This window comes from Natrix helvetica, assembly GCF_964273705.1.
Source record: "Natrix helvetica genome assembly, chromosome: 7".
NCBI lineage: Eukaryota > Metazoa > Chordata > Lepidosauria > Squamata > Natricidae > Natrix > Natrix helvetica.
Genome location: NC_138558.1, coordinates 13,817,861 through 13,833,318, shown reverse-complemented (window position 1 = coordinate 13,833,318; position 15,458 = coordinate 13,817,861). Strand labels below are relative to the sequence as shown.

At 42.6% G+C, this 15,458-nt stretch overlaps 1 protein-coding gene across 5 annotated transcripts in view; it reads right to left on the bottom strand.

The window, feature by feature from the left end:
* Positions 1-15,458, bottom strand: part of AFF1 (ALF transcription elongation factor 1) — a 188,799-nt gene that overhangs the window by 156,277 nt on the left and 17,064 nt on the right. Inside the window, exon 1 of one of the 5 annotated variants that reach the window (XM_081960191.1) lies at positions 6,168-6,404. The exons of 3 other annotated variants lie outside the window; for them this stretch is intronic. In XM_081960191.1, the coding sequence (XP_081816317.1) occupies positions 6,168-6,184 (17 nt within the window). In that variant the 5' untranslated portion in view covers positions 6,185-6,404. Of the gene's footprint in view, positions 1-5,026; positions 5,181-6,167; positions 6,405-15,458 lie in introns of those variants that run through there. One more of the 5 variants, XM_081960193.1, reaches the window with a different exon arrangement.

The window sequence follows — 15,458 nt, the reverse complement described above, 5'->3', positions numbered from 1 at the left end:
TTCCAAATCTTGCATACAAGAGGAAAGGTTGTGATTAATGATGAAAAAATTGCTCGCCCTATAGTCGTATTCTCCATTGTATATGCTGTAGAGCAGGGTATAAACCTGCTATATACACCGTATAAACCAAGAAGCAAAGGTTCCTTGAGTTTGTGCCCTTGTGTCTTTTCAAAGTGACTATGATGATTATTTAGATGATTTTTAAATACATTATGAGTAATCACATTAACTGAATATAAACTGCGATTGTAGATGCAGATTAAATTAAATCAGCTTCAGTCTTGATCCTGGACATTCACTTAACAGAATAAGGAAGTTGGAGGAGTTCTACCCCTCGCGTATACCATTTCAGACAAATGGTTTTCCAATCTCTTCCAAAAAGCTTCCAATTTTGGAGCACCCACAACTTCTGGAGGCAAGTCGTTCCACTGATTAATTGTTCTAACTATCAGAAAATGTCTCCTTAGTTTTAGGTTAACTCTTTCATTTGACCCTTCCTAGCCTTGGGACAGTCCCCAGAGTACCCCTTTTTATGTACCCTTGCATGAGGAGTGGTGTGCCAGGAACCAGGATTGAGAATAAACTGGTGATGAACTTGAGTTCTGAAGTGCAATTAACACAATTCTAAAAATCATTTGATTTGGCTCCGTTATCTGTAAATACAGATTGGTCTAACATCAGTTTCCATATCGTAAGTTTTCCTCTCAAGAAAAGATTATAAAACTTTCACTATGATATAGCTGCCAGGGTGCTTATTAAGGCAGAAGAGGGAATTTTTGAAAAAACTACTTTTATGTCAGTAGAACCTACAGCCAGTATGTAAGAATGAAACCTCATTTCCTTGCAAAAAAAAAAAAAAGATGGTTTAAAATAATTAGCATGCTTTCGAGATGGTTTTTAATGGAAGGTTAACAAAAAACTTTACAAGGAAAATATGATTACATTAGCCTCAACTCTATACATTTTTAGTATAGCTATGCCCAACACGAGCCTTATTCATAAGAGTTCATGAAAACCCTGCATCCTATAATGGCAATTCCAGCCTGCAGTGAACTTTGCTCTCAAGTAATTATGCTAAGGGACGCGGTGGCTCAGTGGCCAAGACGCTGAGCTTGTCGATCAGAAAGGTCGGCGGTTCGAATCCTTAGCGCCGCGTAACAGAGTGAGCTAACGTTACTTGTCCCTGCTTTTGTCAACCTAGCAGTTCAAAAGCATGTAAAAATGCAAGTAGAAAAATAAGGACCACCTTTGGTGGGAAGGTAACAGTGTTCTGTGTTCCTTCGGCATTTAGTCATGCCAGCCACATGACCACGGAGACGTCTTTGGACAGCGCTGGCTCTTTGGCTTTGAAACGGAGATGAGCATCGCCCCCTAGAGTTGGGAACGACTAGCACATATGTGCGAGGGGAACCTTTACCTTTACCTTAATTATGCACTGCATGTAAGCTGGTTATTTTCAAGATTCAACAGTGCAGAGTTTGTATCTGCACAACCTTTAGCATGGGTTCCTTTTTGAGAATGCCTCAAGAGACAAGGCAGTGATTGATGTTCCCAAATTTTAGTTTCAGGCATGAAACTATTTCCACGGTAAAGATTGAAGAGGGAGGAAAAGAGATTAGAAATGCGAGGGATGACATTTTGCTTTGGAAAATAAATCCCAGGCCATTAGAAACAGATAGGCTTCCCTTTCATGGGGGTTACTTTAAATATCAAGATTTGCATTTCGTTTTGAGCTTTCCCAAGGATGGTACACAAAGTTTACACAGTGCAGGGAACTCCGAGGCAGCAGGTCAGTCCAAATGGGTAGAAATAGCTTTCCGTCCCGAAGCAAAACAAAACAGAATCCAAACAATCTGATCAAACAAGCTGGTATTAGAATTTTCTGGTTGTCTGGCTCCTGACTCATTCCTACACCTACAATTTGCTTGAAAGCAAATTAACACTAACTTGCCTGCTTGCTACTGAAAGGGCCAGCTCTGTAAAGCGGTAATGAAGTAGTAAAGGTGTGGATTAGTCCACTTAATTGAGGGGAGGGGGGGAAATAAGCCATAAAGGGAGAAAAAAAGCAAGAAACCAAGAAAGATGAATGGCAAAATGGGGTTGTCAAGCCATTTTTTTTTTAATCGTCAGAGGTTATTGTGCCCTTTTAGGTCTCTGATGGCACTGCAACTATGGAGTTATCTGGATACTGCCACCATTCTGCTAATGGACTTCCTCCTAAAGCTGCCACCTGAAGACAGGTAGATGACATGTTGCATCCAAGAAAGAATGTAGCATCATCTATTAATCTTGGGCATTGTATTTGGGTTACAACATTCAGTTTGAATCCTAGAATCACAATCAGAAGGATGATTTGGGGATGGGGAGATAATGAGTTACCTGTAAGCAAGATGGGCAGCATACATCTCTAATAAATAAATAAAAGGCAGTAAGTCCAATGCCACGAGGGGGTGATTTGATCCTCCTGCTGGTAGTAATATCAAGCAAAGCCCACTCGTTCCCCCAAACAGATCTTTCTCTCCTCAATTCAATCAGGATGGCACAACTTTTATATTTAAGCAGAACAAAAAATGAAAAAGCACTAATCCTTACCTTCAATCTCTCCTGGCATTAAAGGTAAAGGTACCTCTCGCACATATGTGCTAGTCGTTCCCGACTCTAGGGGACGGTGCTCATCTCCATTTCAAAGCCGAAGAGCCAGCGCTGTCTGAAGACGTTTCTGTGGTCATGTGGCTGGCATGACTAAATGCCAAGGGCGCATGGAACACTGTTACCTTCCCACCAAAGATGGTCCCTATTTTTCTACTTGCATTTTTACATATTTTCGAACTGCCAGGTTGGGAGAAGTAACGGGAGCTCACTCCGTTACGCGGCGCTAGGAATTCAAACCACCAAACTGCCGACCTTTCTGATCGACAAGCTCAGCTTCTTAGCCACTGAGCCACCATGGTGGGTGAGTGTCATTACCCACATTCTAACGTTATTCAATACTGCAGAAGGAAGAGGTAGAAGAAAGCTGATAAGACAGGTGATGAGCATACCATAAACATTCTTGAATGGCATACTGCAATTAGTGTACAAAGAAGGGACATTTTGGAGATTTAGTACTGTACGTTGTGTACTATGCAAATATGCAAGGATTTTAAGACCCACACCGGGAGGGAATTCGTAAAAGCTGCAGTTCCAACCCAGCTTCGAGAGGCTGTACAGAATTATGAAAGCAAGCATAGACTCTTTTCCAACAGAAGCACAAACAATTTGCTACCTTAATCTATGTACACCTTTGCTTGGAAGGACTTACTCCCCAAGTGCAAATACACAAAAATTCAGCCTAAGAGTGAAGATTACATATATACTCTAACTACCCAAAGGTGATACCAACTGACAAGATGCGAAAGCATGACGTGGTTCCATTGGTTTGTGACTGAACATGTCAACCCAACATACTAAACTATGTTTCATAGATTAACCTATTGTGTGACCTAGCTCACTATGGATTATTCAGTAAACCATGGTTAAGCCAATCAAGGCTTTCTGTATTACATGAATATGTCTTCCCCCCGCCCCAAGATTCAGTGGGGCCCTCCTCAGGAAAGAATCCCTATAGACATGGTAGCTCCAGGTAACCCCCCCCCCAAAAAAAAACTTGTTCACAAGAATCAATCCAACCAAGTATCCTAAAATGGAAGCCATGCACTAAGCACACCCTTCCATCAAATTCATGCTAGTTTATACCCGTGATGGCAAACCTATGGCACGTGTCCAAGTGGTGGCACACGGAGCCCTCTCCAGCTGCTGTTCTGGTTTCTGGGAGCGCACATGCACAGCTGCTCTTCACGGGCACTGGAGCACCGGTAAGCAGCCTGAAAACAGCCCCCAAACAACCAAAAAGAAGGCCGTTTTTGTTGTTTTCAGGCTGTTTTTGAGCCGTTTTGTAGGCCAAAAGCAGCCAGAAAAACGGCCTGAAAATAACTCGAAAACAGCCTGAAAACAGACATGTGCATTCCAGCCAGCTGATCTTCGGGTTTTGGGTGAAGACCAGCTGGCCAATGCACAGGTGTGTGCTGGAAACCGAAGACGAGCTGGCCAGTTTGCACACTGGCCAGTTTGTCTTCAAATTTGCGGCACTGCAGCACGCCCACACCAGTTTGGGCACTCGGTGACCAAAATATTAGACATGATTCGTTTATACTGTTCTTTCACTGATTCTCAACGATCAATAATTCTTTGTGAGAAAAACTAGGCAGCCCAATAGGTAATGCTACAATATATCCTTCAAATAAATAAAAGTGTTGCCACAAAGCAAGGAGAATAACAATTGTTTTTATTTGTTGTTGCTTCTAGAATCTAGTTCGGATTACCTTAATCTCCCATAATAGCAGACAACTTGGCTCCTGATCCCTGTCCCTAAAATATAACCATTATAAGGAATCGCCTGTCTCAACATTTGGAGACGTGACTCTTTCAACGTAGATATCGGCATTAATGCCTTCAATGGTTTGTTCTGGCATCAAACAGTTTTTAAATGCCTCGTAAACAGTTTAAATCAAGTGCAAGGGCTCTCCTTCCCTCCCATTATATACATGATATACTCAAGACTTTTTTTCCCCCCTCCCTGCAGACAACATAATCTGTGGCTCCCATCTGTTTCATCCTGCACAAAATGCAACTAGGTTCAGCGTTATCAACCAAAAGGTACGGACAAAGGTAGACTTCTCTTGTTCTTTTGCAACCGACTCCCCCAACCCCCGAAGTAGGCCATTGCGTGCTTATCGGCCAAGGTTTTGAGGCTGGCAAATTATATAAGCTTTAGAGTGCTCTGGAAGATTCTGGAAAGCAGCCAACAATTTGTACTTCCAATATCAAACCTTCCGCCGAGGACAAACGGAGTCGCAGATCCAAAACTTTGCAAAACACCCAACTTCAGTTGCAACTTCCAGTTTCCACATCTGGTTTTTACCAACAATATTTTCTCTGCATTCCGGACTCACCACCACTACCACCACCAAGAACAGAAAATACCCACTGATTTACCCATTCCAAAACCGGGGTAACTACTTTTTCCTTAACATACCTTCCCTCCACCTCCACCTTATTACACAACTTTTAAGTTTTCCAGCCCGGAAGGAACATTGGAAATCTGCACTTGCAACTCACAGTGGTGGAGAAAAGAAACTATTTTGAATAAAATACGATTTCATTCGTTTCATGGAGGAACAGGGAAGAGAAGGGCCAGGGGCTTTCAATCCATGTTCCTTTAAATCCACAAAAGCCAAAAACGTTTATTTAGCTAGGCGATTCCCCCCCCCCCACACACACACAAAATGGTCACTTTTAATAATCATTTAAAAAGGCCTCCCTTCCCAGGAGTAATCCAGGCTCATGAAGGGAAAGCGTTTCCAAAGAGTTCATCTTCCATCCCATTGTTTTGACAGTCACCAGAGGTAATTACTCCCGTTTTACTCATCTCTCTCTCTCCTTTTAGAGTCCCCCAAAAGCCTTGCCAATCTTTGCCGACTCAGCAGATTCCCAGCTCGCCAGAAACCGTGCCCCCCCCCCCCAAGCTACCATTTTAAGGGCTGATCCAGCAGGGGCAAAACAAACCCTGGCAACACACACACACAATCCAAAGCCAGACACAGCGTTCATTGTGCTAGCAGTTCATCTCCCCTTCCCCGACATCCCCCACCCCACCCCCCAATTATAATCCCGATGCAGATCGGGGTGGGGGGTGGGAGAAAGGCGGCGGGAAGAGTTGTTGGAACTATCAGCTGTTTCACAAGATCCGAGTTTGCAAACGGCTTCCCCCCCCCCCCCCATGCCTTCGATTCCTACGTTCAATTTAAAAGCGCGGAGGAAAACCACAAGACGTCTTTATTGTCAAGGGAGGGAGGGAGAGAAATAAACGCGATGGGGAAGTTTTTCCTTCCCTCACCCGCTTTGGAGCAACTGAAAAGGCGCTTCGTTCACCCCGATCGCAAAAACTTTTCGAACCCCCGAAGGGCAAAAAACGCGGGGCTCAAACCAACCCACCAGGACGAGCGCGGCCCGATTCACACGACCCGCGAAAGGGAGACGCGATCACCCTTCCTGTCCGGCGTGTGTGTAATGGGGATCACGACGGGGAGCGCTTCTGTGGTTATTTTTTTCCTTTTTGCAATCCTTACCTTGACTGGGCAGCCATCGTGAAGCTTTAGCAAGCCGGGCGTCTCCTGGCCATCAGCGGGTTATTTTTTGGGGGGGAGAGGGGGCTTTTTCCTTCCCTACCCCCCGCTCAGCAAAAACTTCCCGGCCATTTGCCGATCGCCGGGATGAGGAGCCAAGCGCGGCGAGTCTCCCTCCGCCGTCTCTCGCCCTCGGCAGCTTTCTCCCCCGCACCCCAGCCGCCCACCTTGCTTAGCTCAGCCCTGCGCTAATTTTGATCGACATCCGGCGGGCACGCGAGGGCCTCCTCCAGTTCGGCTGGACGTATTGCAAGTCACAAGGGAAGGGCCGGCGGAGGAGGAGGAGGGGAAGGGCAGGGGAAGGCAGGGCAACGATGGGACCTGGGAAGTGTGGGGGGGGGGCGCTCTGGGCTCCACGCGCAGCTAAAGCCCAGCCCGGCCCGGCACTCATGCCTGAAGCCGGGGCTGGAGAGCCGCCCGTGCGTAAAGGCGCGCGCCAGGACCGTGCCAAGGCGCGCGCCGCCGGGGAGGGGTTCCCCCCCCCCTCGCCAACCTCACGGCGGCTTCCCTGCTTGGGCTGGCCGCCTCCCCACCACGCGAGCCCCTCCACCCATCTCACGACCTTCTCTTCCCCCCCCCCAAAGTTGGCTTGGTACAATCCGCCTCCTTAAATGGACATCTAACGTGCTGTCAAAAGGCCAGAGGGCGGGAGGATTGGCTAAAGGGGAGGACGAGCCCGACGGCGCTGGACCTATCGCTGAGGGAAAGGCGCGGGAAGAGCTCCCCAGAGACGGACCCCGAGAAAGGAGGGAGCGCGGAAGCGGGAGGAAGGCGACCCGCCGGTACCCCCAACCTGCCCCCAGGACCAGCGATGCCCGACGGGGCGCCCAGTTCTCGCGGGGGTCCCCTTATACGAAGACCGCGAGGGGATTCTCCAGCTGAAGGGGGGCGAGGGGTGGGCAACTGCCAAGAGGACGCACCTGTGCCAGCAGCGCTGCTGGAAGATTGTTGGCATCACACCTTCGCTTTATTTAGGCCAGGCAAAGCCAAAGGCACAGGGATAGAATAAGAGGTGGACGATCTTAGAATGCAGCCGCGATGGATAAATGGACCAAGGAAATTCAAGGAAAGGAGCACTACTTAATTTGGGAGAAATGGTATATTAAGTGGTTAGGATGATCGAAATAAGAATTTGGGAAATGTGATTTGTATTATAGAAGAATTAGGAAACAGTGATAAGTTAAGTAGGAAAAGTAGGAAAAGATAATAGAAGAAAAGTAAAAATGACTGTCTGATACGAATGACCAAACATAAGACTGTTAAGCAAAAGAGTAAGAAATAAAAGGCTCATAAGTGTAAAATTAGAACATATTGAGAAAATATTTATAAAGATGCACCGATGGATATCTGCTGTAAGAAGGAATGTGCAGTTCCAATGTTGTCTGTAAGTTTTGGGTATATTTTTGTCAATGTGTTTTAAGTGTTTAAAATTAATTTTTTTCTAAAAATATAATAATAGGCGGTACCTGGCTCAACAGGGATCTTGTGAGTCCTAGTGAGCAATCACTTAAACGTTGAGCCGGCAGTGTGTGGCAGCAGCCAAAAAAGCCAATGCAATCCTAGGCTGCATTAACAGGGATAGAATCAAAATCCCATGATTTATAATGTCTTGGTTAAGACCACACTTGGAGTAATATCCAGTTTTGGTTGCCACCATATAAAAAAAGAGAGAGTATAGAGAACAGCAAGAAAGATGATTAGGGGAGTAGAGGATAAAACATATAGGAAGAAAGATTGCAGGCATTGGGTATGTCTAGTTTAATGAAAAGAAGGACTAGGATTGACATGATAGCTGTGTTTTAATATCTAAGAGGTTGCCAAGAAGAGGCGGTCAACCTAGTCTCCAAAGTACCAGAAGGTAAAGCCAGAAGCAATGGATGGAAACTAAGAGAGAAGCAACCTAAGGAGAAATTTCCTGACAGAACAATTGATCAGTGGAACAACTTGCCACCAGAAGTTGTGAATGCTCCATCACTGGAGGTTTTAAAGAAGAGATAGGACAAGAGATACCAATTTTCTGAAATGGTATTGGATTTCCTACTTGAGCTGGGGGGTTGGACTAGATGACCTCCAAGGTCTCTTCCAACTCTTGTTATAAGCTTGGCACGAACCCAAATCCCTGGACTGGCTACCCAGGTGGCAAGTTCAAGGATTTACAGAAGCCCTTGCCCCAGCTCCCCATGGCATCCTTGTTCTGGGTTCTCCCCACAAAGAGAATCGCACCCTAAGCCAACCACTTTTTTAGCTTGTAGGTTTTTAGCTTGCAGCTTGTCCAGCAGTTAATTCAGTGCATCACAGAAAACTGGGTAAGCCCCTCATGTGTAAACACGTCATTTTCCCCTCACTGCTTTCTGCCAACTGAAGTCAGTGCATGATGAAGGAACGTGTCTATGGGGAGTCTTCATCATCCAGGTCATATCTGACCCAAAGGTGCTTTTTCTCAAAAGGCAACTGAACTTTGTTTCTTCCTTGAAAATGTTTTGCTTCTCATCCAAGAAGCTTATTCAGTTCAACTTTGGGATAAAGGAGCATGTATAGAAAATACAAAAGTATTGGCAGAATGATTGGGATTTCCATATTTTTCAGAGTATAAAACACACCTGACTATGACACACCAAGATTTTGATGAGGTAAATTTAAAAAAAAAAACAGTTTTTGCACTCTGCAGACCTCCCAAATCCTCTGCACGCCTCATTTTACAGAGTTTGAGAGGCCCGTAAAATGATCCTGGGAGCTGGGGGGGGGGGGGGCAAAAACAAGTAAAAAATCGCCCATTTTTGCCAAAAACAGAGCATGCATAGCGTTTAGGAGGCTTGTAGAGTGCTCCTGGGGGTTGGGGGGGGGGGGGCAGAAATGAGCAAAAAATGGCCCATTTTTCCCCAGCCCCCTAGAGCACTTTGCAAGCCTCCCAAACCCTCTGCACGTCCATTTTTGTGAAGCAGGCGGGGTTTTGAAAATGCTGTATTCAGTGTATAAGATGCACCCAGTTTTTCACCCTCTTTTTTTGGGGGGGAAAGGTGCGTCTTATACTCTGAAAAATATGGTATATTGATCTCCATTGTCTTGAAAGAAAATGATGAATCTCTCTGACTGTGTATGTGTGTGTGTGTGTGTATATATATATATATACACACACACACACACACACACACCATTATATATATATATATATATATATATATATATATATATATATATATATATATATATATATATATATATATATATATATATATATATACATACATACATACATACATACATACATACATACATACTGGAATGGTGGAATGGTGTGTGTGTATATATATATATGGTGTGTGTGTGTATATATATACACACACACACACACCATTCCAGTATGATCCCCCAGGTCAATTAAATCTATTGATTTCCTTCCAAAATGAGCCTATATTGATTTTATATACACACACACACACACCATTCCAGTATGATCCCCCAGGTCAATTAAATCTATTGATTTCCTTCCAAAATGAGCCTATATTGATTTTCAATTGCAAACCAGTTAAAGGGGAGGGGGGGAAGATCCATAGAAAAAGCACAACCCATTGACAATTCCCTTACTCAATTAATTTGTTCAGCACTTTGATCTCAATATGACCAGAGCTTGATATGTTGTTGTTTCCTCTATTAAAATATTGTTAGGAGATATAATAATTATTGGCTTCAAGCAAAATCTCTTGGATAAAGTAAAAATAATGCCTTGGTCAGGCACCAAGCTTTTTTTTTTTGAAAATCATAACATAGAGCAAAAGGTATTTTAAAACCACTGATAGGTAGTCCTCAACTTACGACCACAACTGAGCCCAAAATGGGTGTTGTTAAGCAAGACAGTTGTTAAATGAGTTTTGCCCCATTTTATGATCTTCCTTGCCCCAATTGTTAAAGGAACCACTGCAGTTGTTAAAGTTAGTAACACGTTTGTTCAGTGAATCTGGCTTCCCCATTGACTGTGCTTGTCAGAAGGTCGCAAAAGGGGATCACGTGACCCGGGGACGCTGCAACCATCATAAATATGAGTCAGTTGCCAAGTGTGTGAATTTTGATCACATGACCATGGGCATGCTGCAACGGTCGTAAATGTGAAAAATGGCCAGTTATAACAGGGGTGTTGTAATTTGAATGGTCACTAAACGAATGGGCGTAAATAGAAGACTACCTGTATTTAGCAGATATGCCACTCCTCTCACACTTTTAAATCATTCTTATTAAAATCATTACATGCACAGTCTTATAAACAGTGTGTGTTTGACATTATAAAAATATCTACAACTAAACTTAAGAGATTGACTACTTGAGTATGTTCAACTAAATCTCTTTAGTTTGATTGCATACACAATTGCTATAATTCCCTGCTTAGTTATGAAGTTTCTAGAAAACCTGGAGCTAATCCCTTTATTTCATCCAATCCTGTTTCACAGGATTGTTGAGACTAAAAAAGGAGAATATTCAGTGTTGAGAATATTAGACAAAAGACAAACCAATGTAAATTCATTATTTTATCCTAGGCAATCTCTTAAAAATGGCTAAACTACCACTATCAAAATACTACAATGTATTTATGTATGCTTTATAATACTACTAATAAAATTTAAACTTATTAAATTTGATTATGCAAAATGAGAAATATATTTTTTTCAATTCATAAATTTCTCTTTGCTAAATCATTCACTTTTATATTGAATAAATATATTCTTCAAAGTAGAGCATGTATTATTTGCAGCTTAATATGGACAGGTGGTTTTAGATAATGCATCCCCTTGCTTATATTACAGCTCAGACCATTGTTTCCATACACTAAAAATTCTAAGCAAGTTTTGAGAATTATTTTTTCAATAAAAAGATTTTTTAAAACGGACTTAGCTGTGTAAAAAATGTATAGATTCCTATATCCACTTCTTGAAGTAAAAGCTTTTTTTTTTTTAGGACCGATTTTGTGTTGGAAAGGAAATTGAAGGATTTTTAAATTTTGTATAATTTTGGTTCTCTGTTATTTTTCCAACAAGAATTTATTTCAAACAGATTTATTTATTTATTTTTGCATAAAGGTAAATTTCGAATATTCTGCAGAGTTCAAAATATAGGATGTGGAAGAAATGCTTAGCAGGAAAAAGACAGTCTGGGCTGTCTAAGGTGTTTTAGATTCCAGAGGAACCCTGATGGGGAAAACCTCAAACTGAATGTACATGCAGCAAAGATCAAATGAAGCCTTCAAGGTAGAGTTGTGTGCTTGCCAGCATGTTTGCTTTTATCTGGAAAAAAAGGAGCTGTCAGGTTAGGAGAGCAACTAACACAAGGACAAGTAGATAATCAACAGAGTAAATAGTGCAAAACAAAGATAAAAACTAAATCAGCCTCTCCTTCTTTCCCTCACTCTCACACGCACAGTCGCACACCCATTTAAAGCCCAAGAAAAAGGAAGAAGAAATGCTTCAGTGCACTTTAAAAACTCCAAACTTCCAAAAGTCTCAAATGGGCAGGGCAAAATATAAAAGCTGAGCTATTTCTGAATCAGAAGCAGTACACACACACACACACACACACACACGAACATTATTAGTACCACTTATAAAGCCTTAGTAAGACCCCACTTGGAATACTGCCTCCTGTTTTGGTCATCACACTATAAAAAAAGATGTTACAACTTTGGAAAGAGTGCAGAAAAAGCAACGAAAATGGTTAGGGGACTGGAGGCTAAAATATACCAAGAACGGTTTCAGGAATTGGGTATGTCTAGTTTAATAAAAAGAAGGTCTGGGGTGAATGATAGCAATGTTCCAATATTTGAGGGGCTGCCACAAAGAAGGGGGGGGGGGTTCAACTTATTTTCCAAAGCAGCAGAAGGCAAGACAAGAAACAACGAATGGAAACCAAAAAGGCACTAAGAGTTGTCAACCTAATCCTGTGTAGCTTCTTCTCTGGGAACACTGCACTACTAACCAGAGCATACAAAACATTTGCTAGACCAATTCTCGAATACAGCTCATCTGTCTGGAAGCCGCAATGCATATCGGACATTAATACAATTGACCGAGTCCAGCGATATTTCACGAGAAGAGTCCTCCGCTTCTCTGCTCGCAACAGAATACATTATGCCACCAGACTTGAAATTTTGGGCTTAGACAAGCATAGCACATAAAATTATCTGCTACAATGTTCTAAATGTCAATGACTACTTCAGCTTCAACTACAACCATACACAAACACCCAATAGATACAAACTTAAGGTAAACCCGTACAAAACTCGACTGCAGAAAATACGACTTCAGTAACAGAGTGGACAAAGCCTGGAGTGCGTTACCTGACTCTGTGGTTTCTTCCCCAAACCCCCAAAACATTAACCTTAGACTGTCTACTGGCACAACCTCACCCCATTCCTAAGAGGTCTGTAAGGGGCGTGCATAAGCGCACCAGTGTGTCTACCGACCCTGTCTTATGTCCCCATTTATTCATATCCATTTCCTGTATTCATAATCATGTTTATACTTATATCTATTATCTTATACACGCTTGACAAAACAAACATAAATAATGAATAATCAAGGAGAGAAGCAACCTAGAACTAAGGAGAAATGTCCTAACACGGAGAACAATTAACCAGTGGAACCACTTGCATTCAGAAGTTGTGGTTGCTCCATAACTTTTAAGAAGAGGCTCGGTGGACAGCCATTTGCCAGAAATGGTATAGGGCCGTGATGGAGAACCTATGGTACGCATGCCAGAGATGACACGCAGAGCCTTTGTGCCCTGTGGGCCTTTGTGCCATTGCCAGCTACTCTTCTGGTTTCTGGCGCACATGGGTGCAGGCCAGCTGGTCTTCGTCGGCACCGGAGCACTGGAAAACGATCTGAAAACAGGCTGTTTTGGGGGGGCATTTTCCAGGGCATTTTGGGGGCTGAAAAACCAGCCAAAAAGCAGGCATGCACATGCCGGCCAACTGGTCTTGGGGTTTCTGGTTCTCTGCACCACAGAGAGTATTTTAACTTACTGCATCTGTGTATGGTTTGCCAATTGCACAGTGGCAGATAGGAAAGCACTCCAGTGGGTCAACGGCATTCCAGTTTGGGCATGGTGCTGAAAAGCTTTGCCATCACTGGTATAGGGTCTTCCGCTTGAGCATGGGGTTGGACTAGAAGACCTCCAAGGTCCCTTCCAATTCTGTTATTCTATTATTTATTCTTAACACGAGGCCCTGCTTTTGGTTACTCTTCCACAGCAACCTAAACCAGAAACCCTATTAATAACAACAGTTCTTTAGAAGGCCTTTGCAATTCACAGCCTTAACACAGACAGAAGCACACACAAATTGGACAAGCTTCTAATAAAATACTGAGGAAAAACTTCAGCCAAGACAAATGAAGACTCATTAATTAAGGCGATAGTCTTAACCACCATTTGCATCCCAAAGAAGTTTCTCTTCGGTGGAAGGTGAAAGAGTCAGCTGCCCATTGTGAATCCCAGTTCTTTAAACATGCAAACAAGGGCCCTTTCATTTTATTTTGCAAACAAATGAGCTCCTATTGAGGAAGGGCTTCCCACCCCACCGAGCAACATCCTAAAATAATCCAGCTCCTCAGCTAAAATTCATCGCTTCAGAAGCAGCACAGTAACATTTTTTAGAGTCAAAGTACAGAGCATCCTACAACATCTACGGATATTTACTTGTATTCAGGAATCCAGAGTTATCTCCATATTTTCATCCATTGCTTGTTAGAACCCTTTGAAAATTTATTATTTATTTATTTATTTTTATTTTCCAGGATTTATAGACCGCCCCCTCTCCCCGAAGGGACCCCCGAAGGGACTTATCATTGTGAACCCTATAAATGGACAGTGTCACTGATAAAGATCATGCTATTTAGTTAGTTAGTTTACTGTCATTGCACATGGTACAACGGAATTAAATGCCGTCTTCAGTGTACGTTATAACTATAAAAATAAAAACACAAACATACATCCTTTACTTTCTATATAATTGAAATTGAAAACCTGATATTGCACTATACCGTATAGTTACCGCCCTGGGATAGAAGCTATTTTTCAGCCTATTTGTCCTTGTTTTTATTATCCTGTACTGTCTGCTTGATGGTAATAGTTAAAAAAAAATGGTGCCCTGGATGAGATGGATCTTTAAGAATGTTTTAAACTTTCTTAAGGCCGCAAGAGCTATAAAGCTCTTCCAAGGAGGGGAGAGGGCAACCCACGATCCTCTGGGCAATGACGTTGACCCACTGGAGTGCTTTCCTATCTGCCACTGTGCAATTGGCAAACCATACACAGATGCAGTAAGTTAAAATACTCTCTGTGGTGCAGTCATTTATTTATTTATCTCTCTATTTATCATCAATAAATATCACGGTGTACACTTTGTCCAAAGTCAACCTTAAGACCACTTTGAGATCAATCCCTCTCACACCGTCTGCCAAACAGAGCAGTTGTGATGGGAACACTGAATATCTTTCTAAAATGTGTGGTGCTTAAAGGCAGGATATAATCCAACTTTAAAAAAAAAAACTAGTCTAAAATATAATCTAAAGCCTAAAGCTAATCTGCTCTTTATCCTATCTGGTTTACATTTTAGTACAACTATTTCAAATCTTTCTGACATCCAGCAGTCTCGCAGCATCTTCGTACCACATAGATTTTTAAGAATCACACTCTGTTTCTACCAATGCTTCCACAACAAGAAGCGTGCAAATGTTCTAGGACTCTTGGCTACATTTACTCCAAGGGACCCAAGGTCTCCTCCTTGGACACAATATTTATGGTACTAGTGAGGTATACAGATAATCGACTTGTGACCACAACTGAGCCCAAATGTTCTGTTGCTAAGTAAGTCAGTTGTTAAGTGAGTTTTGTCCCATTTTACGACTTTTGATGCCAGAGTTGTTCAGTGAATCACTGCAGTTGTTAGTGCAGTGTTTCTCAACCTTGGCAAGTTGAAGATGTCCAGACTTCAACTCCCAGAATTCCCCAGCCAGCGGCTGGGGAATTCTGGGAGTTGAAGTCTGGACATCTTCAACTTGCCATGGTTGAGAAACACTGTGTTAGTGGTTAGTAACAAGTTGCTAAGGGAACCTGGCTTCCTCAATGTCAGTTGTATTTTTTCCTAACACTATTTGTACCCAGACAACACACTGTTTAACCAAAAATGGAATTTTTATATGTTATAAAATAAAAAAACTTTATGCAAAAAAATAAAAATAAACACGT